Consider the following 27359-nt stretch of genomic DNA (forward strand, 5'->3'; position numbering starts at 1 on the left):
TTTGGTGTTATAAAACTTTATTAAACTTACATGTAACAAAACCAATATTTTCTAAATAACTTTTATGCTTGTGATGAAAAGCGCAAGTCAGCCGAAACACTGCCATCCATTACACGGTATGGAAATGGAACATATTTGTTCTTCAACTGCAAGGAAAGGTTGAAACAGCAGATGACAACTTCTCTAGTCTGACTTGTCTACGAAGGCATTAAAGTAACATGATTTACTTTAGTAAGCAAGACAGAAACTTAATACCAAACAAACATCTTCATCAAATACTTTAAGTCTATTCTAGAAAGCAAAATGCAGATTTAATGTCACTAAGAGTACCTATTGAGAACAAGGAGAAAACTTGCCTTTAAAGTAAGCTGTGGTCATGCAGACCTTGTTTGAAGGAGAAACCTGACTGAGTACATGTTTTTTGTTTCTATATTTTTATATATATATATATATAAAATTTATGCAAGCACTGCTGAAAACTTGAATTGAGGAAAGTTGAAAGTAGAATACTGTGTTGATCCTTGGTCTTTGTATAGCAAAAAAAACCTGCCAAAACTTTCTAGCTTTGGAAATCTCCTTCCCTTGGAGATGGTGGCTTGGATATTGGCTTAATGTTTGCTTTCCATATTAATGATCGGTACTCCCTCAGGAGGAAATAAATGGGCTGTTCAGCAAAGACTGTCAAAACATCTGAGGTAAATTCTGAAAAACAGTTCTGCGTCTTGCACAGCTCTGCAGGGTTTCTGTCCTACACACACCATGGATCAATATCTGATTTTATTGTGCTTTGCCAAGAGGATCAGTGATAGTCTTACATGACAGAGACTTACTAATGAGAACAAACATCTGTCAGAAGGCTTACCAAAATATCTCATTATGTTAAGAAACTTCAAATAAATGTATTTGTTCTTTTCTGTACCTTCTTCTGCACCCCCCAACAATCTGATTTGCTTGTATTTTGTTTTTTAATTGTATCTATTGCAAACAGGTGGTTGGAAGTGAGAGAGGAATTGTTAGTCAAGAGCTGCCATTCCGTTGTTCTGTTCCTCTTCTATAAAAGCATCAACATCACCTGGGCAATTTCCTCACCCCTCCCCACCAGGAACGTTTAAAGGAACTGTATTAGCTGTAGAAGGTAATTACTTCTTCCCTGGCAGAAGCCTGTATGTTCGTTTAGTGAGTTATATAAGGAGTACATGCAGAGAAATGTGTGGAGGTGAGATTATATAACCACAGCAGTGTTATGAAGAGAATTGTACATGCTGTCCGTGAAGGGCAAGAGTAAAAGAACACCTAGAAGTGTCAGAGAGGCAATTACTCAAAATTAATAACACTGTCAGCCATGTAGTGGGCCCCCTTGCACCAATAATTTGTTTGAATTGTCTCATTAGGAAACCCCTTTGATAAGAAACGGCACCCAAATAGGAATAGGCTGTGCTTGCTCTTTTCCCACTGTTACTGAGCGTGGTTAGAGTTGGAGTTATTTCACGCTTACAAAGGTATTTGAGGGTGAGTACAAAAAACTTTCTTTAAGCTTCTAAACCCAGATTTAAGGGTCCAAGTCTGTAGATTTTGCTTAGTAAAATTTCTACAAGAGCCAGTAAGAAAGATGCCCGATTAAGAAGAGACTTGCGTACAGGCCATTACTTAAGGTTTACCCTGGATGTTTTGGAGGCAAAGTACCATGGGGATCCTCTGATAGAAAGTGGTAGTGTTGGCATCAGTAAGGGTTTGTCGCTCACGATCTGGGACAAGCGGTTTTCAGCTAGGACACAGGCATCAAAGGCAGATCTTTTAGAGCCAAAAGGATTGGTAGAAAGGACAATAAATACAGTTTGCTTAATTGCCCAAGCTGAATCTTAATTAGGACCGCATGTCCTTTACGTGTTTTTTTAAATGCTGCCATCTTCATCTTTTGTTTCTCAAGCAACTGGCCACATACTTCTAGCTGTAGAAACTGAACCTGAAAACTGCAGCATGGATACGTTCTTCCATTTTAAAAATGACTCCTGAATGTAACTAATGTTTACAGGCTAGGCGCAGTCACCAGAGGAGTTATGACTGTACAACATCCTATAAAATACTCTTAAGTGCCTGAAAGTTCCAGATCCCTGAGTCAGATACTTTCCTCTGCAGTGCATGGGCTTGAAACCAGTGTCCCCTCTTGTCAGCAAATACCTGCCCAGTGCGAGTCAGTGAGGGAGCTGCTGAGGCCTGGTGCGCTGTTGGCTTGAGCTTTCCTGAAAGTAGGTATCTTTGCCCTTTCGAAGAACTGAGCAAGGAGCGGCTTGTCCTTAGAAAGTGGGCCCTGGGCAAAGAGGATGCATTTGTTTTTAGGGAGGTGTCTAGTGATCAGAGCGTATGTGGTTCAATTCCCTTTTCTCTTTCCAAGAGTGTACTCATGGCTCAGCTGTTGGCTGTCGTTGTGGATGCACTATTTGCCTTTCCTTTTGAAGCTTTCACCTATAGAAGATAGTCAAAAGTTACACTGGGCTGAAGAGACCGACAGAAGAATAGCCCGAGTTTGTTGCTTAGTGGGTAGGACAGTTGTCTGGAAACAGATTTAAATCATCTCAAGCAAAAAGGAGGAATTTAAGCTATTGTATTATAGTAGGCAGTAGCAATATTTCTTTCTAAGTTGTGAAAGCAGCTGTACCTGCAGTCCATGAGGAATCTGATACTATGCATGCCTGTTTTAACAAGCCTTGCAAGGGATTTAGATTTCCAGCTCCCATTGTCTGGAAACCAGTCATTCGAGGTCTGAAGTGGGTACCCAACTGCTAATTTCATTAATTTGGAGAAAATCAGAACTGCTGAAACACACGACTCTGGAACTCTGTTGTCTCGGGAACTTTAAAGCCAAGAAGGACACTGTTAACAAAGTGTATCGCGTGTTAGGCAGCAGCAGAGTAAAGGTTTCCAGGATTTTTTTTTCAACTTTTAAGTGGAATTCAGACATAGAAGATTTCATTGGACCAGGCCTCAAAATCTGTTTCTGTCCTCTGATGACACTGATGAAGCTTCTATTGACTTCTGAAGTGCAAGATCAGATCTTTAAATCCTGTAAAGTGCCAGTCACAATGGTAGTTTTTGCTGCACAGGAAATACTAGATGGGCCAGCACTGCTTCTGAAGAAGGTTGCTGTGGTTCGGAACTATGCGGATACACACAGCATTTCAAATAGTTGACTGGAAAGCTCTTACTTTGTCCAAGGCTCAAAACCATTTTATAATTAGCATTCCAAAATAGGTTGGGTAACTGGGGGTGATAGTTTTTTTAGGCTTATATTTTTATATAACTAGATAATAAATGAAAATTGGTTAACTTTAAAGGCCAGATGTTTGCTATTCACAAACTGCATGTGTAACAGATCCTTTTCAATCTCTTGCCCAGTGGTTTACAATACAAATGCAGGTTTAAATTTTGGTCCTGCTGCTGTGCTAATTCAATGATGACAATTTTTTTTTTTTTTTAATAAAGGGGTCCAAAGCTGTCAAGGAAAACTGTATTAAAACTCTAGGCTGTTTCCTCTTTTTCCACTTCTTGCTTCTCATCGTTTTCAGGTGTCCCAGAGGCTGCTGTTTCCTCAAGAGCAGGGTATTCATTTGTCACGTTGCTTGGTGGAACTGTGGTTGCAGGTATGTTTTCTTCATTAGGTACCTGAACGTACTCTGCATTGGGTTGTTTCTGAGTCATTACTCTGCAGGAAGACAGGATGAGGATTGTGATTTCATAAGTTGAAATCCCCACCTACACTACAGTCTTTCAAAAGAATGAGTCTTTGGAGTTTTATTGTTTAAATGGTAACCCCCATACTATTATGATTCTGTTCCTGTAGTACCTGAAAGCCCTCACAGGCTATACAATCACAGTTGCTAAGACGTGAAGATTGACAAAGTCTTAGATAACAAGACTGATCTGCATCACTGGTTTAGCTGATCCCATCGGAATAAAATGGATTTTAATATGGCTAAATGGAAGGTCACGGAAGCAGAATGGGAAGCTGTGCTGGCAGTGACTGAGAAGTTAGCCAAACAAACTGTTTGGCATGAGCTTTCTGGGAAATTGCATGCAGATGTGGTGTCCCATTCAAATATATAAATAATAGAGTGGAGACAGAAAAGAGCTATGATAAGAACTGAAATCAGAAAACTATTTTTAGTAACAGATATGAATTCTATTTAGTCTGTCAAAGCAGTAATGAATCAACTCCTGGTATTTAACTAGTTTCACATGTACAAAATAGCAGATGCTAGTGGATTAATTCAATGCAGTAAGGTTTATTAGGATCCAAGCACAAAGATGTTAAAGCTACATCAGTTCAAAGCAGAAATCAGCTGCATGAGTGACTGGCCGCTGGTCTGGATTAACAGAATTCCATATCAGGAGGTCTTAGACCAGAGCTATAGAGAAACGTCCAGAGGATATAATAATCTGTTCTGGCTTCAGCTACACGTATTAATTTATCATTAACATCATGGGGCTAAATACAGTCTGTGTGTAGTATATGAGATACCCCTGCCCTGATGATGTGGCAATTTAACAGAGAAGAGAGCAACCAAAGCACGGAGGAAGTCGCTTTTCCAGAGCAGGATCACAGCGGACATTCTGGCTCCGTTCTTTTTCCTAAACCTAGATGTCCCCTCTGCCTTTTAAGGTGCCTTAAAGTATCAGACCTGTCTTCCAGCTGCCATTTTAGAAGAGGACAGGTGTCCCACGATCCTTTGTCACATCCACCAGTTCAGTCCTGGAGACCCTGAAGCGTTTCAGATAGCACTAAACTTGAGCCCTCTGTACTGAAATCCAGTAACGTGCAATCCCAAAATATCTGCTGAACAAGCCTTCAGCTGCAATACCTTTTTTACTTCCTCTGTGTACCATTAACAGTCACCTTTAACCTTTAAATATTAAACACTGTTTTTTCCAAGATGTCACTTTTTCATTGTGTTGTTTAAAAAACATTTACTTACTATTTCGGATATTGCTAAGTGATGACTGCATGTAAATATAGGGAGGAGGGCAATAGCAGCTTCTGTTACGTGAGCAACAGTTTAGGTCACACATAAATAGTCTTACTTTTAAGGTTTTATCAAACCCTATGTTATTTACTCCTCTGTAAACATTTATGATAAATATATTTTGCTTTGGTTCTGGTTTATCATCACTGCTTTATGGAAATGCATCCCTTAAAATTAAGCAAACAAATTCTTACTGCATTTCATTACTTGATGCCTTCTTTTTCTTTTTCTTTTCCTTCTTGGTTAAGACCCAGACGATAACGCAAATGATAACACCTGCCACAATTGCTCCAATTAATGCTCCAGCAACGATACCTCCATCTGAATCTGGAAAGGAGAAAAAGGATTACTTGAATTTAAAACAAGAGTATTAATGTAGCAAAATACCATAGAAATTTAGAGGAGAGGCCGTTAGCAGAAAGAAGTCACTGGGTTCACAGAACTAAAACCTAAAATCCATATTTCCAAGAGAGGGGCCATGGATACTCTAGGAGAGAGAGAACCGTGCTTATATGACCTTTGCTGCCTCCCTTCTCGATAGTTAGCTCCCTACCCCAACAAACTCCATGTTTATGGCTGCCTAAGGGAAACGTGAGGTTGTTAACATTGGCAATAGTTGAAGGCCTTTGTTCTTCAGTCTTTGCAAAACAATTTTGAAATTCAGCTTGCCTTTATCTTCCTATTTCAGCTCAGATGTCAAAAGAATGTTTCGATCACCTGTGAACCTTAAAAAACTCCTATTTCCACTTTACTACAGCTGCTAGCTCTGGCCTGCCCCTTTTCATTTTTAAGATCACTGAGTAATTGAGTAACAATTGCCGGGATACATTTTGTGGCTAGCTATACAATGTATGCTTGGCTCTTAGATTTTACTGGTTACCTGAAAAATCTGCGTGAAGGTGTGGTAGACTGAGAATAGTCAGGAAAGGTATTTTGCCATGACTGCAATCCTTTCAAATAATGGTCCCATCTGCAGTGCCCCAGTGCACGTACTAGCACGTTTCCTTGGTGGTTGTAAATTTTGGGGGGAACCCATGGGGACCGCTGGCTAGAAGAAATTGCTCTAAGCTCCGTGAGTTCCCACAAAAGGCCTCTGTAGTCAGAGCCAGGTTCAGTTCCTACTATCCAGTGAGAAAGGAAGCTGGAGATGTTAAATGAGTTGCCCAGGTCAGTATGAACCCTGGGCATACCTGGATGAAAACTCTCCAAAGCCAATACTGTTCTTATTTCAAACAATCTATGTTTTAAAGCTGTTGCAGCATTTTTCTGCAAACAGATTATGTCATACATCAAATGTGATTACTTTCACGTATTAAACTTACGCTTTGTAGTTAGGTCGAGCTCGCAGGTACTGTTCCCCAGGACATTGCTGGCTATGCACTGGTAATATCCTGTTTCAAAGGTGGTGAGATTGCCGATAATAAGAACCCCAGTTTTTGGATCTGTGACAAACGGAGCATGTACACGGATGACTATTTGTACGCTGTAGAGGCAGTTGGTTTTCTCTGGTTAGTAATACTAAGAGCTATTAAAAGATGAAAAACAGGACGACCTAAAAGGTTTTCCCATTATTTGTTAGTCTTTTTCATATTCTTTAAATGGAAAACATTTACCTTTCTTGAAAGTTGCTACCGAGGATTCTGTATGCGTGTATTAAAACATGAGAAGAAGGCACCTACCATGCAATTATGTACGTATGTCTGGTATTTTACCCACACTGAGATTATTGTCAATGTAATCTCACAAATGAAAATATAAACAGGTACTGAAGTGTTTTCAGGATGGAGGACAGCAATTGAATGACAAATTGAGTTATTTTGAGAATAGGTTCAGTTAGGATTCCAAGCGAAGGGAGGTGTAAAGGCATAATCACGTCTCCCATTTTAACAGTTTAAGATGATGTTATGGACGAGACTTTAACACGCTACACAAAACAGACCTCCCAAAAATCCTGTGTTTATGTAACCGCTGTCAGTCAATTTGAGTAAGTAAAGATACCAATTTGTAGTGTTGAACATCAAAAGAGGAGGAGAAGTTTTGACTGCCCTGTATGGTACAAAGAATTTGAAATCAATGATATTATCAAACTGCAGATCTTAACTATTGTATGGTAGTCCTTTAGTTACGTACTGAATTGTTCAGTCACCGGCTTGAGGGCATTCTCATCTACTATATACCAGCGGTAAGTAGGATGAGGCAATCCTTCTTCACATTTGCATGAGAGAGAGATTAGATGGCCTTTCTCAGGTGTTCCCTCTATTTTGCAGAAGGGCTTTGATGGTTTGACTGTAAAATAGCAACAGGGAGAATAGATATCATGAGAACACAGGGAGGCTGCAGGCTTCCACATCAAGTTCTGTTCTTGTGCTGCTATAAATAAAGAATTAAGCCCCAGTTGCAGATTTCCATTTCAGAGCAGAGTCTTGTTTATGGATCTGACCAAATGCTCTCCCATAAAGATTTAATAAATATTAAATATATATACATATATACACACACACGTATGCGGTCCAGGATACATTTTTATTATCTTTTCTTGTATTTGCATACTAAATACTATTATGGAGATGGTGAGAGGCTACGCTAGAAGACTATCAATTACTTTGTTTATTACGGGCCAGTCGCTATTCATCATAGGTCATTTTCTGCCACATAGCAGTGTCATTTCCTTCAGGGGCACAGGGGCTTGTCCACATAAAGAGAGAGGGACAAGGCCTGATTCTTCAGTATCTTGCAGTCGTGAAGGAAATGAATCAACTACAATTGCAAAAAAATCTGCTTTGGAAGCAGTTTCTCTACTTTGCATACACAGGAGACTCTTCTGCCCTCACTTATACCTACTGTTTTGAATCTCCTACCTCTAGATATGCTGTTGTGGTTCTGTAGAATACTATCAGTAACCAGCTGTGAACGAGGCCCAGTTTTGTGTGCATAAGTGAATAACCTTTCTTGGTTTTTATGTGAAAATTACAATCTCTTACTTAACTCTTCCAAGAATTACTATTTATTTTAGCTGAGAATTAATGTTTGTGTTTTGACAATGTGACTTTTCAGGGAGTGTATTTACACGTCTCTTTTTTTATCCCTGGCAGATGGACAAATGATATTGCTGGAATCACTTTCTCATCCACTTTGACTTGTCACTCTGACCAGGTATGAATCGTAATTAAAAAAAAAAAATGATTAGATGAGGTTAGTACAAACTTTCATTGTATAGGCAAGTAAAATATTTGATTCCACTGCTTTTCATACTTTTTGTCCTGCCTTTTCATGGTTGAACTATAGCTTTCTTCCCCAACTTTGTACTAGTTCCAGTGCAGCCTAAGTTTCTACTGTTTCTGGAGAGTGGGAGTGAGCCAGAACTCTTGGGCTGTACTGCTGCCTCTCCCTGGATTCACTGTGACCTTTGTGCAGGGCACCGTGGACCTATCAGAAGCCTCAATAAAATGTTGGTCTTTGCTGGGGCTGGGCTATCCTGGAGGTAACGGCTCCAGAGAGTAACTTGCTCCCAACTAGAAGGGCTTTTTAATCAGATTTAATGCCACTTTTAATTTGAAAAACCTAGTAAAGTAGGGTAGTTCCAGCTACCTGCTTACATTAGGTAGGTGTCTGAGATGGCAAAGTGAATCTGGACGTGGATTGTCATAGGACAAACAGGTGTGGTTGCTGAGATCAGATATGGTCTGCTTTGTCTGGAAGCTAGAGGGCACCACAAGCCCTGCCTGCCTCCTAGGCCTTTGAAAAACATCTTCTCCCTGTCCACTTGTAAATGAGCTCTTTTTCTGCATCATGGGTTTTGTACATCACAGTTATGTTATTCCCTCTGGTCCTGCATATTTTGAGGCCTGAATTGCATTATTGTAGAATAAAGCAAGAAAACTGCAATGCCACGAGATAGAGGAAAAGCACATACCCAGCACATTGACAATCACTGATTTTTGACTCTGTCCAGCATCACCTTGCGGACTGAAAACTTCGCAGGTGTAAGAACCAGTTTCAGAGGGCTGCATGTTGAAGATTGTTATTGAGGCATTCCCTGGACCTGTTGCAGCTTTGATCCTGTTCTTAAATTCTCCATAGGAATAAGACTCCCCTCCTGAATAATAATAGATCTGTGACACAAAATCAATCGTTAGTTTAATAATAAGAGATTTAACTGCCACTTTGTTTGTCATAACTGGAATATAGTTTAGTTCTGATTAAGCCTAGCAAGGTCACCCCCTTTCTTTCCCTCTCACCCAAAAACACTGAGATCAAAAATGTGGTATATTGGAATATATGTTTCTATTGGTTCTTAGAGGAGAAAACCTTGTCAGGACAGGAATTTTTTAACTGTGTAAATGGGCAGTAACAAGTTCTTTGTGCATGCTCCAGTCACAGACTGGAGCCTTTGAAAAAACAAAGGTGAGACTGTTAACCATAACATAACAAATCTGTGTAATAATGCTAAGTCATGCATAATTAACAATGGCACTAATTGAAGCCCAGATAGTTTGTGGTGGTATTAACAATCAGCTCAACAGAAGAATATGACAAGGATGGACCTGCAGAAAGTAGATGGCTGCAGAGCTTTCCAAATATAGAAGCTAGCAAACAGAGAACTGAAATGAATCCACAAGACATAGGCCTAAGCAAACAAGGCACCTGATCTGTTTGCAATAAATTTGGAAGCAATAAAAATGCTGCACAAGAGCACCAGCAGAATCTTCACACATGCAATTCAAGCAACCATGCTTTTCTCCTTGTTTGTGTAATCAGGGTCAGAGCCAGTGTCATGGACATCTTGTTGTTTTTCCCGGTTTATACCGGAGATAGATGTCTAGAATAGCTGTTGGCCTTAGTGCTTTGAGGCGCACCTGCTTGGGATCAAGAATAAAAGCCTGTCTCTCTGGAATGCAACATTTACCCCACGATAAAAATTCACTGATTTACACTGACTGCTTTCGCTGACTTCAGTAGCACTCTTTGTGATTAGCAGCATTGTGAGAGTAGAATTTGCTCTCATAGGCTTATAAACCCAAATCTGTTATCTCTTGACCCAAAGGACAGGTAGAATTGCGTTCATTGTGGAGACTGGTTCATAGTTTGAGATTTGGGACTTGAGTCTGCTTAGGAGCTGTGATATCTCACACGTGCTATAGGGAAGTGTCTAAATAGCTCTTCAGGAATACATATACTCACTCTGTCCTGTCTAGTTCTGCTGTGAAACTGAGATCTGAAAGAGCGAGTTAATGTGGAAAACTATGGAATGTTAATTATTTTTCTCAGACTTTTAATAATAGTATTGTATATGTATCCCAAATCGTAGTATTTGGGATAGGCAGCATGCTTCCCAGTTTCTACATGCACAAACTCCATCATCTAGGCAAAGTGATCAGTTCTAGCTTATTCACTGTTTTTTTCATGCTGGAGAGCGGTAACCATATGAAATTACAGGTTGGGACCCAGATATGTCTACTGTCTTTCCTACTGACGGTATCTCAGAATCAATGATGTAAATATATTTATCAAGGGTGGACTGACAGTTTCTTTTTTAATGGAGTAGCTGGAAAACACTTGTGGGAAAAAAGCTTCACAAACTGGAGTGAAATGTTATTCACTCTTGACTGGCATCAAAATTGCCTTTTTGAGTTTCCTCCCTTTAGGGACACTGCAAATCCCCAGGCAAGAAGTATAATTTACTTTATTTTGCAAGCCAACTGATTGTATTTTGAATTAAGAATGTTCATTCTTAATTCCACTTATCCACCCTGATACAGTGTTGACTGAAGTCTTTAAGCAATGTTATCTAAAAGCCTTTGTTAGCTTAAGGCAATCTACACCCCAAAACTGCCAGAGCACAGCTGGTTTAAGCAAAGATAAGGTTTTGAAATGAAGGTCAAAACCCAGATTGCACAGCACCAGCAGCTCTGGTACTGCAGCCTGGCCCCGTCTCAAGTGCAATGGTGTCTACTTTCCAGCCAGACTTTGCTTTCCCCTACCCTGTGATTATGAACGCTGGGTACAGTTGTTGCAGAGCCCTGAATGCCAAAGCTGCACGACTGCATTGCTAATGTGTGAGAACCTGGTGTTGCGCTGAGGATGTATAAGAGGTCTAATGTTAGCACAGTGACAAACTAGGTCAGAAAGTCTGCAAAACAGCTGGAGAGACTCTAGTTTCCATTTTTTTGCATGCAACAGTACTTGAAATTTTGCTGCTGGTATATATATTTTAAAAGTGCTTATATGCTTTGCTAACATCTAGAGATGGACCTCTATTACAAAACTAGGGTCTGTATGCCCACCCTCATATTCCCCAAATGCATGGGACTGTTCAAAGCAAGGAATTTGGTTTAAGACTCTCTCTCATCAAAATGGATCAAATTGAATTCTCTAACTGATATGTCAGTAATGACAAAAGAGTACTAGCCACATTTATCTCATTCTGCATGTATCCTAGTTTAAGCAACAGCAAAATTTTATACACTTTCCTGCAAGAATCTGAAGTTACAAAAACTGAAGTCTGACTTCAGGCTTCTTGTATGCTGAGGTTCGTCTATAAATCTCTGTGGTGATAGCCTAGATTTGCATCTCCTCTCAGTCAATAATATAACGTCCGTCTGAGTGGGGACGAGCCTCCATCAGCTATTCACACTAATGTGAAATTAAGTTGTACAGTGACTTGAATGAAGTTATGCTGACTTCTAGCAGCGTGAGAGGAGAGGCAGACCCATTGTATCCTACTAAAAGGCGTGATTACTAAAAAGGGGGCTAAATTCTACTCTGAGCCTACTTCAGAGTGATTTGGGATTTATGTGAGAGTAAACAAGAGCAGAAGCTGCCCCACTGAATGCCAACTCACTGTACATCTCCACATGTTCCTCGGAAATAGGTCTGGCATTGCAATGAGTTTTAAATGCAGTCAAGGCATGCCAGTAAACAAAACAAAAGAGCAAGTGCTCCTCTGTGCGGGGGCACTTTACTTGGTCTGGAGTCGGGGTGAATTATGTATCTAAGCCCTCATACAATGCACCGAAAAATTAATCCCTTGTGTTCTTTCTTTCTGTTTGAATGCACGCAGAGAAAATATGTTGTGTACACTGTTAAATCTGAGGCAGGGGTCAGCACAGCATAGAATATATGTTCTATTTATGGATTTGAACAGAGTCTTTCTGCTTTTTTTTTTTAATATGTATACTATGAACGTATAAACACAGTGGAACATCTTAAGGAACTGCATGCAGTTCCTCTGCAGGCTCCAGTCTATTCTCTATTCTTCTGCTCCTGTATGATGCTTATCTCACTGGCTCTGGAGTTTATTGCCTGAAGGAAGGTGGTAAACACCAAAAGGGCTGAGTAATGTTGTGATTAATTACTGAGTGTGTATCTTGTCCCCGAGGTATGATTGGATTGTGTACACAGGAAATTTCATTAGAGGAATACGTTTCACTGAATTGGCTGTGAATTCCTAGCCTGTTCTAAACAATATGCTCAAAACAGGTATTTTAAACCCTTGTATAGAGTACTATTTGTATACTGTCCTTGAAAAGTGCATGCTTGTGCTTTACAAAGATGTTTATGTTCTGTTTCAAGAGTCAAAACCATATTTTCTGTCGAAGATACAGAAGACCTTTTTTTAGCAACTGACAACTAATGTCCCCTCCCACAAACACAAACTTCGTTGACATTTCTTTCCATTTTACCTAAAATATCCCTAAGATGTTTATATAGGAAAACTGTAAATTTGGTCAGTGTTAGACTTTTGCTGGCAGCATTTTTAATTTGATGTAATAAATATATTTAAAGTCCAGCGTCTTGAATAGAAAAAATAACAAATAAATCTGCCAAGCTTCTCTGAAAATAAACAGCTTATGTCCTCAAGCAAATCAAGAGCAGCTCTAATGAAGTTGATGATTTACCAGGGTAAAACCCGTGTTGAGGACACAGTAATGGTCGCTACTTCTAATTACCAGCTAGCTTGCTCGTGCAAGTTTTCGTATAAGAATGCCTTTTCACATTTCATGGGAGCAGCTGCCTGGGATGACTAATCAAATAACTGACAAAAAAAATTTGCCAGGCTATCACTCCAAAAAATGTTGTTCCTAGTAGCTCCCCAATCTGATACACCAGTTTCTGCAAAACAGCCGGGCTGCCCAGAAAGCATCTCCCTGGCTCTAGAAGGGGTTGCAGTTCGTTTGGCTCTTTAACCTCTGGGCCAGGCTTTGCCTTGTGCCGTTGACAGCAGCAGTCTTCCTTCTTGGCCCTCTATGGTGGTGGAGTTAGCTACTCTGCCTTTCCAGAGTTGCAGTTTCTGCTGCAACCTAGAGGAATTTGGGCTCATAGACTTCCAAGGCAGTTAAGTCACTTATTCTTGTACCTGTCCTGGGCAGCTGGGTTACAAACTGAATAAGGTGGTGGGAATTATTTTACTAGTTTGGAAGAAAATCTTGGTAATCTCAAAACACTCCAGATGCTGGAGGCAAGATAATCGGTGTCCAGAATTCTGAAAGATTCAGTACATGAAAGCACAGGTCCGTTTCTTCTCCTCCAAAGCCCTGGCCTGGGAAAGCTGCTCTCCTTCTTGTGTGATGATGAGAAAAATATTTGCCTGAAGAGAAGGTGGTGGGCAAAGCTGATGCTGAGTTTGGGATTTTCAGAGGCTTCCAGATGTTTGACAGAGAATGAGGAATCTACCTACGGGTTTTCCGTATATATCTTCTCACCCATGCAAAGTTCTTCCGTGGAGAGTGAAGGAGACATGTGAAAAAGCGGCAGTAAATTAGAAGAAACATGTCTCCATCTGCGTCCTCATTCTTCTTGGGACAGGACAAATAGATACTAGAATTTGCATAAATATGTGTCTTTCAAATATGTTTGGATGGACTAATTCTTAATTCCCAGTCAGTATTCCTCCCACCCCCATCTCCTGGTCTTATCACATTGCTGTTTAGCCTAGTACCTCTAGATATCAAATCTGTAAAGTGAGATGTACTTGGAGATGGGTTACAAAATGTACCGCTTAACCTCCATGGTTGTGTCGATTTCCTGACTGTGAGGCTGTTTGAGGATGTGAGTCCTTCTCGAATACCTGTCTTCCCTCCTCCAGCCCCTTCTCACTTTCCTCCTCTGGCAGATGCAAAACTGCAGCATCCTGTCTAATGACGTTTCCGTAGGCTGATGTATTCACCATCTGATTCTGATTCACGGTGTTCTCCTGCAGAGCTGTACAGCTCAGGCCTTCAGAGGACCCCGCTACTGAGCATTTTCTGTTTGACATTTTCTCAGACTACTGGGAAAAGAATTATTAAAGTCTCAAGATAAATGCAAAGGGGAATATTAAAAACTTTACCATTTTGATATCATCTCTTCCTGAATTCTGAGTACAGACAGAACTTATAAAACACCAACAAGGGAAAAAAGTGCCAAATGCCTTTTTTCATCCGCAGCTTCTTTTCACGCATTTTTGTTGAAACTGCTGTGCTGGACTATAGCAGGAATATTATGCCCTACAGTACTGGGATTTTTGCATGGATAATGGAAGATGTTAACAATGACTAGAAGCCTCTTGTCACAATTGAGCATTGGTAGAAGGAGAAAGGGATGGAGGCAGAAGCTTTTAGAGAATTAATCATTCAGCAGCTTCTACTTGAGCAAACTACTTTTGAGGAGCGACTCTTCCACGTTCTCACAGTATCATTCTTGTGGCTGGACTATTAGTGATTTCTACAGCACATCAAGCACAAACATGCTTTCTTGGTGCATTTAGTATAGCTGCTCCATAGCAGTTATTGTTAGACCTTTACTTTGGGCTGTACTCTACTTAGTGGTGAGACAAGAATCCCACTAAACTCAAAGAAAGTTTGAAATGGCTTATGGCTGGGGCATTGGTCAGCTCACAGCTGAGAGGAAACCAATTCAGACTGACCGTGGAGTTCCTCTGTATTCGTCACATCTTAAAATATTATATTCTAGAAACGAGATCCAGGATTAGTATTTTTTGGCATGTAAACATCTAGCCTCAAAAATTGGTTTCTTCAGGCTTGCTCACATTCAAACCCAGAGGCTGCTGGTGTATAGACATGCCCTTTAGATACCCTGTGGGTAGAATACGACAAAAGCATCAAGCACTAGTTCAGCCACCTAGAAGAGCTGTGGGAAAAAACAGCAGCTACGTCCAAATAATTTTGATTGTGGAAAATGCAATAAAAATTAGGGTAAGTTAAAAATTCTGATTCAGCTCATTTCAGTCCATAGCTTTTAGGATTTTAATCCAGAACAAAATTTCATTTCTCATAGCAGCATGAATCTAGCGGAAGCTATTTAGCTCTTTTTTTTTCCTTAAGATTGCAGGGAATTTTTTTCTTACCTTGTGTGTCCAGCTACATCTTCCCCGTGCATCTGTCACATACACCATCTTTTGACAATGACTGACTGACTTTTCATCCATACTCTGAATATAGCCACACGGGGAGTGCTGTATTTGAGTAGAAATGTGCTCATCTAAGAGTTGAATGAGGCTTTAAATGTTCCCCCAAAAGCAAAGAGCCCGCTCTCTGCACAGCTCCCCTGAAGCGAGGGCAGGGTGCCTCACGTTCAGAGGAGTCTGCAGAAGATGTCTCAAGCCCTTAGCAACAGCACGATGATGCAGTACAATCTTATATCTGAGTTTTATCTAAAATTAGACAAACTAAGACTGTAGTGTAATATTTGCTGCAAACACACCAGTTACAACCTGATCATTTTCTACTTGTTTCCACTTTCCTTTGTGGTCTCACTATTATCTGCTTCAGTGTAACAGCGTATTTAACCGTCTGTTTGCAGACTGTTACCCAGTGCCAGGAGATCCCAACAGGCAATAGACAGTAATCCCGCTGGCGGGGAGCTGCTCACACTGACAGCGATGGCCCTGGCAGCAGGGTCTCCGTTCCCCTTCGTTGGAAGTGTTGCCTCTGCTTTCAGCTATTAAATGAAACTATTCCTTTTAGTGCCTGCTCAGCTATCTTAAGCGTTAGGTAAGGCTTGATTTTAAAACACCTCTAGGGAAAAAGAGCTGTTCAGGGAGTTCTGCCTTTCAGGCAGTTTTCTGTCTTGATTCAGGGTGCTCTGCCATGGCTCCTCTTCACTTTTGGGCTGGAACAGCCTGCTAAGCATGTGATTGGGGTCTCAGTAAACTCTGGAAAGCTTGGCTGCTACTGTTATCACATGGGGAGAAATTTGTTCTTGCAGTAGTTTTTAGGGGAACCCTGCACTCTCTTATAGGGCAGGGTGGCCCATGGCTCTCAGGTAACCCAGTGCCTTGTCCTGTGATGGTCAGCAGCTGAGCTGTGCTGGTTTGGGGACTGCTGGTAATCTGGATTAATCAAATTCAGGATTATGGGGTGAAAGGAGCCACACCTTGACCTTTTGGGAAGTGGTTCATCAGGTCTTAAAAGTCTGGTTGTAAGGATCCAACTGTGCTTCTCTTTGGGGAACAGCGCTGTGTGCCCCTTTGCATATGTTTTACAATAAACAACACCCTCCTTCCCTCTCCCACTGAGTGATACTTGCTTGGTAGTACAGATATGGGGAAAATGCAGCGTTCTTTCAGGATGAAAGCCAATATATAAAATAAGTAGAAGACATTATTGCTGTTACATACTGTTAACACTCTTCCCCTCCTAATTGTCAGTCAGTGGCTTTACCAAAGCAGAGTGAAAGTCACCATTTGCAAATATTTCAAGCTCACTTTTTTTTAGAGAACTTTTTTGTGAGAAGTCTATCAATAATTGCAGCGTATCTTACAAATGATAGTAATTGATTTCCTTTACTTGTCTAGTATTTAATCTAAAACTTCCATCAAGAATACTGCCCTGGGCATATTTTGGGTAGCCACACAGTGTCTCGGGAAATTTCTCTTTCGCTGTGGGTGGCCAGGGCTGGAGGTTCAAGGTGCGGCTCTGGTGAGGTTCAGGAGCTGTATTTAGTTTTGCAAGGCTGTAGCCTCGCCTGTGCAGAGTCAACAGCAGGCTTCAATCTTTCAAACATTTATTTATGTGCTTTTCACTGAGGGCAGCCAAGTGACTCACAGCGCATAAAATGAGGCACAGATGTAGATCTTAGTAGGACTTGAGACTTTAGCTTATGAACCAGGCCAGGCTGTGATGTGCTGTGTTACCTGATGTGAAAAAAATAACTAGTTTTTGCCTCAGTTTGTCTATAAGTAAATTGGGGGTTGTTCAGTATTTGGAAAACTCTCAAGGTCCTTGGCTGATAGTCATTATTTAAAAATAAAATATTATAATTGAAAAGACATATTGCTTAGGGGTACATGGGAAGAAGTAATGACTAAAAATACACATGGCATCCTACTTTCCATTAGTTGATATTTAAAATATTTATTTCAAATATGGGGAATTATTTCCCAGTACAGTGTAACGCTGGAGAAACTTCTCAAGATGAGAGCAGAGTTAGGCTCCAGTTAGGAAAAAGATGCATATGCACACAGTATATCTAGCTGTGCTGACTACAAAAGAGTGCTGCGAACACCTGTCATTCCGCTGGTTGCTGCCTTGCGTCTCATCATATTGTCTGTGAACAGCTGGTTTGTGGTATTTCATTTTCTTCTGTGTAACTGTCAGTGCTTTTAACTGTTGAGCACCTGTGCCAGCACTGTGCAAGGTGGGCAAAGCGGAACAGGATATGAAAATAACCAGAACAAACAGCAAAAAGCGCCAACCAGCTTAACAAAACTCGGGCTAGAAAGTAGTTCTGCATCTGGTGCATGAGCTAATGAACTGCACTGCCTAATCCTGAAGCAAGGTGAAGTCTGTTGCTGAAAACTCTGGTGCATTAAATTCACACTGGCACCAGTCCTGATCCTCATCTTACTGATTTCGGTCGAGAGAGGACCATACCTGAGCCTACCTATCTCAAAACACTGCAAAATCTATACTGTAAGTGACAGCGTAAAATACTGTGATGCTCTTTTTAGAAAGGGTAGTACCTATGGCCTCTGTGCTTATTATATACTAAAGGGTTGTGTGAGATATATATATATGTATTTAGGGTTATGATCAATGGCACAGAGTCTGGTTGGAGGCCTGTAGCTAGCCGTATTCCCCAGGAGTCAGTACTGGGTCCAGTCTTGTTCAACGTATTCATCGATGACTTGGATGAAGGGACAGAGTGCACCCTCAGCAAGTTTGCTGATGATACTACACTGGGGGGAGTGGCTGACACACCAGAAGGCTGTGCTGCCATTCCGAGGGACCTGGACAGGCTGGAGAGGTGGGCGGAGAGGAACCTCCTGAAATTCAACCAAGGCAAGTGCGGAGTCCTGCACCTGGGGAGGAAGAACCCCAGGCACCAGTACAGGCTGAGGGCTAACCTGCTGAAAAACAGCTCTGCGGAGAAGGACCTAGGAGTCCTGGTAGACAACAAGTTGACCATGAGGCAGCAATGTGCCCTTGTGGCCAAGAAGGCCAATGGTATCTTGGGGTGCATTAGGAAGAGCGTTGCCAGGAGGTCGAGGGAGGTGGTCCTCCCTCTCTCCTTAGCCCTGGTGAGGCCACAGCTGGAGTACTGTGTCCAATTCTGGGCTCCCCAGTCCAAGAGAGACATGGCACTGCTGGAGAGAGTCCAGCGGAGGGCTACAAAGATGATGAGGGGACTGGAACATCTCTCCTATGAGGAAAGGGGAGAGAGCGCTGGGCCTGTTTAGCCTGGAGAAGAGAAGGCTGCGGGGGGATCTGATCAATGTGCATAGGTATCTGGAAGGGAGGGTGGTCAAGAGGATGGGGCCAGATCGTTCTCGGTGGTGCCCAGCAATAGGATGAGCGGCAACAGGCACAAACAGAAACACAGGAAGTTCTGTCTGAGCATGAGGAACAACTTCTTTCCCGTGAGGGTGACTGAGCCCTGGGGCCGGTTGCCCAGAGAGGTTGCGGAGTCTCCTTCGCTGGAGACACTCAAAAGCCGTCTGGACTCAGTCCTGGGCAACGTGCTCTAGGTGACCGTGCTTGAGCAGGGGGGTTGGACTAGATGATCTCCAGAGGTCCCTGCCAACCTCAACCATTCCACGATCATGTATTAAAATCTAATAATTTAAGGCTCATCTTCATTATGCTTTGAGCTTAAAGAGTCTTAATGAGATAAATGCACCTTAATTAATCCTCGCATTCTACAGAGTTTGCGCTATTATTTCCTGCCACTGTAGAGAAAAAGGGACGTTTCCAAGTCTATAAATAAACGTTACTTATTAGAATCAAGATTTCTTTCCCCTGTTATAGAGAACGTCCCCTCCTTAATCTTATTGCTGCAGATATATCTGTCACGTGACTAACAGGGTCATCAAGACAGGAGGAAAGAATAAGTTTTTTTCTGCAATTTTTTGAAAAACAAACAAAAAAAACCCTAAGTCTCCTCCCATCTTCAACATATTTGGCGGACATTTTCTACTGTGAAAAGGGAAGTTGAAAACATTATCCATTTAATTGTTTTAAAAAAAAAAAGGCAAATTATGAACTAAACCAGAATTTTCAACAAATCTTTTCAGGAAAAATATAATATTTTTCTTATACTTTCTTCCTATAAGAAAATATTTATTTATTACATTTTTAGGAAAAAAATAATATCTAATAAAATTAAATCATTTTCATCCCACTTAAAATACAAGCTGCTATTCTAGCATTCAGAAAACTGTTTCCCAGTTTGTTCAGTTCAGGTGCTTTTGTCAGCTAATCAGTATATTCAATACATTTCTGACTTGCCATTTTAATATTCTTTACTTTAAACAATGTAAGCCACAGCAGGCAGTGTCCTCCATTGCCATGCCTGTATTTCCTGCTTGGAATAAAATATGAAACTTAACTTCAGCTACATGTCAAACAACCAGGGCAAAGCCAGGTTTGTAGAAAGAGAGATTATTTTTTGTTAAAACTCCTGGCAGAAAAAACAGACTTGCTTTCACACGCTCCGTCCTTTCTGGAACCGAGAAAAGCCACCAGCCTGAGAGGGAAATAGCAACCACCTCTTCCTCTGCCTTTAGGGAGAAGCTGAAAATCCCATTCCATGTTCAACCGTGTTCAATAATTTCCTTAAATGGCTGCTTTCCACAAGCAGTCACAGTCCTTTCTTCTCAGTGTTTGTACAGACACGGTTAATTTTATAGCGCCCAGGTTCGAAATGGCAAGGCATCACCGTGCTGGAAGAAGAGACAGGGCTAAATAATGCAGGGATGAATGTTTTGTTAAAAGTGTTTTTGAGAAGAGCAGCGCCGAGCGCTGCCAGGCTGCCGGGCAGGCATCCGTCGGGGCCCCAGCGCCAGCTCACAGAGCGGCCGCGCTCCCGGGCCTCGCCGGCTCGGCGTGCCAGCCCCCGGCGCCGCGCGCCGCGGGCAGGGAAGGTCGGCCTCTCGCTTCAGGGGGAACAGGATTAGTCACTCAGCCGTGGCCTTTCCAGATTGAATCGGCTTTATTTAATGAAAATGCAAACCATCCATTACAAATGCCTGGATTTGTAGACATTCACAACACAATTGTGTTGTGAAAGTGAATTTAGCATGAAATTAGTTTCAGATAGGGAGAAAGCCAGATGCTGTTTTTGCCCATAGTGTTTCCTGCAGTCCTCGCGGGCGCAACCTTCCCATTGACTGCGGTGGGAGCTGCGGCTGAGAGAGCACTGAAGGGACTGATCCGTAAGGTTCCCCTGACGTTTAGTAGCCCCCCAGCAGTTAGTTCTTGCTGAACATCCTCTGAACCACCCACCGCATTTTATGCTTACCCCCTGAGGATTGTATTTTCTCATCATTGGTCACAGTTTACAAATAGTTTTCCCCTCCTGGATCTCTTGAAAGCGTCCAATTCTCTAAGCTTACTTTGAACTGCAGTTTGCTCTGTCTACTCATCTTTCTCGGTTGTGACCAGAAAATGCATTTCATTTATTGTCTTGCATTATGGAAAATTTGGTGCAAGTAACATAGAGAGACTCTAAGCAAATCTGGAGAAGATGGGCTTGATCCTATCCGAGTGCTGTGCTTCCCACCTGACTGAATGATTACAATTTTTGATACAACACACTGGACTAAAATTAGTTATATTTACACTATATAGTATAATAATAATAGCATAATTATATTATACTATATGCAACTTAATTAGGAAAACAGAAGCTACCGCTCTTTCATGAATAATTCTATATTTATGAAAATAGTTTTTGTTTGAAAAGGCCAATGATATGAGTAGCGACTGTTCATACAGTTAGTTAGGCAAGGCATTCATATACCAGTCTGGCTTTTAATCTGGGGTGGCTCCACTGTTTGTACTTACCAGTGATACAGTCTTTAGCAATGGCTAGGATATGCTGCAGTAGGGTGAGCTGTTCCCCTGTCTTATGTTAAATTGATCTTTCTTACATTTTGGCTATTTCTGTTTGATGCCAAAGGTGTTACGTACTGTACATTCTGCAAATTACAGCCTCCTCCTCCTGTAGTTTGTAAACTAAATAGAAGGTATGGATCTGTCAGGGATGGCAAACCTTCTAACGTAGTATCACTAGGAAATTGTTAAACCTGACAGGAATATCATCCGCGTGGAGCATGCCACTGATCTAAGTTAGTCAAATCTGTTTACCTCAACTCTCAGGTGTAACACCCAACAGAGGATTGAACTTTTCAAAGAAAAGTGTTAGCTGTAAGATGAAAACAATGGGAGGAAAGGAACTGACTGTCTAAACAGCATCAGCCCAGCGTTAGGGCGTTTTGGGAGGCGGAGGGAGGGGGGGGAATCGCAGTCATCTTCAAGGATACAGTAACACTTCTAATCACCATTTCTTCTTACAAAGGAAAGGGTGTTGCTGATTGCTCAGCACCTTTCAGGAGTGAGCTCATGGGAGCGCCACTGAATTTGGTAGGACAACGCTCTCAGCGAGTCTCAGGACTGGCCCAGGTTTTAAGCATAAAGCAGGAAATCTGAGTATTCCTGTGATGAGGGCAGAGCACAGAAGTCACAGGGTGGCTGCAAAAATGCCTGCTGATATACCCTGCATGTTACACTCAGGGTGAGATTCAGGGATTCATTTCACCACAAAAAACATGGAATTAATTGATATCTCTTGAAGTCTGGGCGCTGGAGTAAGTACATATAGGATACAGCCCATCCCTGACTTCTTGCAGGCGAGACCAGGCTGCTCTGCCAGGTCTTTACAGCCACTGGGAGCCCCAGGTAGTGGTTAAGGCATGTAGCTGTCAAATACTCAGTGCCCCTCACAGCCTAGTGCCATCTCTGTGCTAAGCTCCGTCCTGGCACACGGTCATCTGGTACCACAGGGGGTAGGTACTGTTTGGCCCCTTGCCTCTCGGGGTCTCAGGAAGTTGGGGATCATTTGCCTTTGATCTGTAATTGTTCTACTACCTCAGTGACACCCATGGGGTGCGGCAAAATGCTAACGCAAGTTTGCCATGGCACATTTCCTGCTATGACAAATTTCTAGAGAGTCTGTTGTTACATGCTGCTGCTGTTACTGATGGTAAGGGCTGAGCCAAGGAACCCTTGTTTGACCCTTAAATGGGGAACACATTGTAAGAGACAAGGGTGTCTTACCAGAGAAAGCAGCCTTCACAGTAGAAGGAAATGTCTATGAGAAAAGAGAAAAAGGAGCTGGTCTAGGAGCTGGAGCACTAGCTTGGTTTTTGGACACCTGGTCTTTGCTCTACTCCAAGCTTCCTGTGTGACTTGGAGCAAGGCATCTGAGCATCTAAATCCCTTTGTGGATATGGCTGTACCTTCCCATAAGTTTCCTCAGGAGTTCAGGCATGCCAGGAGCCTAGATGCCTTTGTGTACCTGGCCCTTAATTTCATTGCACCTTGGTCCCTTGTCTTTAAGGTGGGAGTACCAGTGTTACCTGTCTCCCAGATCTGTAGTGAGGAAAACGCTATTAAATGTAACAAGATTCTTGGCTGAGGTGGTATAAAAAGGCCCTTATATTTAATACGTCCGTTAAGTCCTTATATCTTCATAGTAATAATAAATAAGTATCTTACTGTATGCAGTTGGCTCTCTCTGGCACTGTAAAAACTCCACTGAACGAAGAAATTTCCCAGCAGCTCAGAGCTCGTATATGTGCAGAGGAGAGTTGCATTTCCGCCTGTAGTGACATTCACTATCTTCTGTGGAACAGTCACCACGATGCTGCTGACAGCAAGACCTGCCGCAACGAGGAAGGGAGAGAGGCATCAGCCAGGGCTGCCCCATCAGTTGGGCTGAGGCTCCTCATGCCCAGCTTCAGGAGAGAAACCTGTATGTGCCCAGTACTTCTCTGGTCAGTACGGTTTGCCTTGGGCTGTGTGTGGAAATTTTAGTGATAAACTGGGAATAGGTAAAAGCTACAAGGAAATAGATCCCCCAGAACTCCTGACCTCTTAAAACAAATCATATTCCAGAAACACAGAGTTCCTAAAAATATACTTGTTTTCACCTGCAGAGACTTGTCTTCTCACTAAGAGCTTGCAGCTAAACCAAACCTTTCTTCTACCCTCCTAGCGCTCTCCTGAGCTTCACATTCTTATTCGCAGCTGTCTTTAGCCCTTTCTCATGCTCCTGTTTCACAGTTATCCTTCTGAGGTCACATCTTTTTTACCTGTGGGTCACCATCTGCTGCAGACCATGTTTCTTATGTTCTTACATCCCACCTCTGACACATGAGCACTGCTGGGCTCCCCCAGCCTGGGATCCTGCAGCCTTTTGCTATTTCCTCAGCTTTTGTTTAGGTTTCTTAGCTCATATGCAAATATCTTTCTCTTCTGATGCCTTTACATTGCAAGCTTCAAACTAGATTTTTGGAGTCGCTTTTATTGTGCGAGTTGTGAGAAATTCTGTGGAAACCTGATGACCCTTTCTGTCATGCTCTGAACAAAAAGGGAGCGAACACAAAGCCTTCTGCATAAAGCTGTGATCGGTCCTGTCTAGAGAGCCATGTTAGTGACAGGAATTGTGCATCATCCAACAGCATTTATCCCTTTCTGTCCTCCATTGAAGTTAATAGGAATGGTAACACACGACAACAAAGCTAGAGCTCTCAGTAAAAATAAAAGTCTGAATTTCAGGACTTTGCTTGGCTGTTGAGTCCAGTTTTAAAGCTACTATCTAAAGATTCTGAAAGTGAAAATATTTCTTTCAACATGCTGGAAAATACAAGTCTTTTGGAACTGTCTGTGGTAAAAGGAATGAGGCAAGAACTTCATGTTAGATAATTTTCCTGTGGATGTATGAATGATAGAGGCAAAACATGCAAAATATTCTTATCTTAATGGAATATCTATGCATCCTTTCTTGGGCTGCTGCCTGTGACAGTTTCAGCAGAACCTCCAGTAGCACCAAAAGAGTTTTTTTCTCAGATTATCAGCCATATGAAAGGAAACATTGTTTAAAAAAGAAATATCAATTATTTCACCATTTTTAACCATGTAAATATTCCAGGTTCATCAGCTCCTAGCATATGTAAATCTATCTGAACCTAGAATCTAAACTTTTGGGGCAGAAGCCCGTTTCCCTTCTTTTATGGCTCAAATATTAAAAGCCTGCTGCAAGGAAGAAGGGAATAATCTACTTTCCATGTCTTTGGTGGCTAGGATGAGAACTAGTGGGCTCAAATTGCACCAAGTAAGCTTCAAGTATTTGTAAGGACACTCTCATGGAAGTGGTTGCAGACTGATCTAAATTCATGTTGATCCTGCCTTGGGAAAGAAAGGATCTCAATGCTCTGCTCTCAAGTCCTGCTTGTCCTGTGAGTTCACAACAGCTTAATCCTTATTGTCGTCTAATATAAAATCCATGTAATATTATTGCAGGTGTCGCTGATCACCGTTCTCCTCAACTTTAACAATTAGAGCTGGCCAGAGGATGATAGTTTCTTGCCACAATAATACTTTCAGGTTTACTGGAAGTACTTGTTTTCTGATCGTCATTGGAATAAAGCTATGGTCTTTCAGTGCAGTGACATTCTACTGAAAACATTCATTTTCCAGTCATCTGCACCACATATTTCCTTCATCTGCCTGTGTTTCTGAAGTCGGGAGTGCCACAGAGCCTGGACATTATAAGTTTTTCCAGAGGAAATTAATTTTAGTGTAAATGACTCCACAAAACATGCTAGTTTCCATGAAGGTGTATATTTTGAATAAAATACATTTAGTTAAAATAGGCGTAGTTTTGCTCAGCCCTAGTAAGCATATAAAGCCGAGACCTGTAAAATTGTCTTTGTCCAGCAAGGCCATCACTAGCAGTCAGGTAGTGCTTTTGACTGCAAATGGAGGAGGCTGGACCCGCACAGCCCATTCCCACACCACTGAAGTTAATGGCAGTTTTGCTTTGCATTTAATTCACTGTTTGCAGCTTCAAACTAATAATCCCATTTCACACATACTATCCTGTTGATTTAAGTGAAAGAAAGTGCATAACTAAGAAATAACTTAGTGAGAAGGGCTTGTGTGAACAGGACTTAGCCTGTTATTAAAAGTAACTCAGTTAAAAGCTGATCTGTCTCATCACTCTTCAGTATTATTGTGAGGCCATTTCCTTGCTGCAGAGAAAGTCACTGCAGGTTTTTAACGCTAACAGAGTAAATATAAGTTTGCTGAACTTTATTTTTTGCTGACCTTTTGCTGCAAAGTCTCCAGTTTGTGGTGCCCCTCAGTATGGCCACAGTGTTAGTCTTAAATCCAGAACTTTAAAATTAGAGGGTGCTGTTTTGCCAAATATTTGTACTAACACTGAATTCCTTTTAATTTCTAAGGCAAAAAGCTACGGGTTTTGTGTATGTGAGAGACATATCATACAAACATCATAAACAACCGTTTAAAATATTTCTGTGACATCCAAAACAGATAATTCCATCTAGAAGATAAAGTGTAGAAACCAACTACCATTTTCTTTAGTGGCTACAGAGGCTGCTCATCATCTTGTAGCATTAGACTTAAAAAAATCTATTTCTGTAGATATTAAAAATTAGGCTTAGCACAGCAAAGTGTCCTTGAAACATGAATAACGTATAACCTGTAATACACCATAAAAATCCTCAACACTGCAAAGTATTATGGCCTTGCATAACTTCACTGAAAACCAAAGGATTAATTGCATGCTCAAAGTTAAGCAACGCCTAATTTTTGGTGAGGATTGGACCAAGGTATCATTTCCCATGGATATTATCAAGAGGGGACAAAACCCAAAAGTGAGAAAAGCTAACCTTGAAACACTTGCAAAAGAGTAAAGGTCTGGGCATGAGCTCTTTGCCTCTTCCTGGCTTTAGAGCAAAGCATTAATTTATCCTAAGACAGGCTAAAACTGTATTCCTGAGCAAAAAACTCTATCGGTAAGTGGTCAGCTTGCACCTTTCCACAAGATGGTATAAGCATTATGGTCATAATTTTCATTCCATCTAGAAATAAATCTTGAATGTTCTCCTGGTTTGTCAGCCAGGTTCACCTGCTCTCTTATTTCAACCTGTTCCTTTATGTCAGTGTTATTTGAATCAGTTTGTTTTCTTACCTGGAAGGGTGGTTAGAACAGAAAGTATCTTCAGCATTGTTGCAAACATCTTGAAGTCCGGAAAGAAAAGAGACTAGATGCTGCTTCTGACTTTGACTAAAACTCAACAGTTGGGTTTTTTTTTTAAGTGGGTTTTTGTTTTCCTTATCAGCTGTGTATCAACACGTCAATGAGCCTTTTCATTCTCCTTCATTATCGCATGTGTGCTTTTCTCCAACTAGTGGTGTGACTGTTCAGCTGAAACCATTTCGTGAGGTGTGAGTAACTGAGTGTTTTGTTAATAATAAACCTCTGAATCAGAGAAGCCTAGATTCTCCCACCTTTACCTAGGCCCAACCGTATTTGTCTGCGTTGGTACTTCAACTTTGTGGAGCAACTTAACAGTCAATCTAATTACCAGTGTTGGAGACAGGCCTAACATGAATAAGGACTAATCTTTATTTCCTATTAATTCTATCTTTTTTTAATGGGTATGTGAAGATAATTGTTAGTAGATTTCTATTTTAAAGTGTATTTCTCATGCAGTTTTATACAGAATGATTACATTGGACTCATTAGTGCCTTGAAATGTCTATAATGAACTCCTCATCAATAAGATAAACACACCAAAATACACATAGGAAACTTTATAATCCAAACTCATGAAACAATCAGATCTATCCAGTTTTAATCCATGTAGCTGGATGCTACTAATACAAAAATGACAACATGAATATATTGATTTGTATTTAAATACTAATACCTGATTTATTTTATGAAAAAGTAGTGGGTGAAGCTTAGGACTTGGAGAACTAGGTTCTGGTGTTGACTGCTGTAGGAACTAGTGCCGTAAAAACATAAGAG

The 27359-nt window shown here is 41.2% G+C and overlaps 2 protein-coding genes across 4 annotated transcripts in view; one reads left to right on the forward strand and one right to left on the reverse strand.

The window, feature by feature from the left end:
- VSIG1 (V-set and immunoglobulin domain containing 1) lies at nt 1–26643 on the reverse strand. Of its 3 annotated transcripts, none has more exons than XM_068957542.1 (8): nt 26517–26643; nt 23015–23178; nt 15364–15471; nt 8932–9130; nt 7149–7304; nt 6341–6460; nt 5213–5345; nt 1–3700 (listed from the first exon to the last, which is right to left on the reverse strand). In XM_068957542.1, exons 1-8 carry the CDS (start codon nt 26563–26565, stop codon nt 3517–3519), a joined length of 1113 nt encoding a protein of 370 aa, XP_068813643.1. In that variant the 5' UTR covers nt 26566–26643; the 3' UTR covers nt 1–3516. The 3 variants fall into 3 exon arrangements, with proteins under 3 accessions (XP_068813643.1, XP_009683772.1, XP_068813644.1); XM_068957543.1 differs by having other exon boundaries at nt 3568–3700; nt 5226–5345; XM_009685477.2 differs by lacking the exon at nt 15364–15471.
- The window catches only part of LOC104150944 (synaptotagmin-like protein 2), an 80546-nt gene continuing 56750 nt past the window's right edge, over nt 3564–27359 (forward strand). Inside the window, exons 1-2 of the mRNA XM_068957538.1 lie at nt 3564–3638; nt 8111–8171. The gene's annotated coding sequence lies outside the window, so the exon portion shown is untranslated. The remainder of the gene's footprint in view (nt 3639–8110; nt 8172–27359) is intronic.

This window comes from Struthio camelus, chromosome 11, assembly GCF_040807025.1.
Source record: "Struthio camelus isolate bStrCam1 chromosome 11, bStrCam1.hap1, whole genome shotgun sequence".
NCBI classification, from domain to species: Eukaryota; Metazoa; Chordata; class Aves; order Struthioniformes; family Struthionidae; genus Struthio; species Struthio camelus.

Coding starts and splice junctions, on each gene's coding strand:
- VSIG1 (XM_068957542.1), bottom strand. CDS start 26,565: ATGTTTGCAACAATGCTGAAGATACTTTCTGTTCTAACCACCCTTCCA. Junction 15,472..23,014: donor GAGAGAGCCAACTGCATACA/GTAAGATACTTA, acceptor ACTCAAATACAG/CACTCCCCGTGTGGCTATAT. Junction 7,305..8,931: donor AGTGATTGTCAATGTGCTGG/GTATGTGCTTTT, acceptor GCTATTTTACAG/TCAAACCATCAAAGCCCTTC.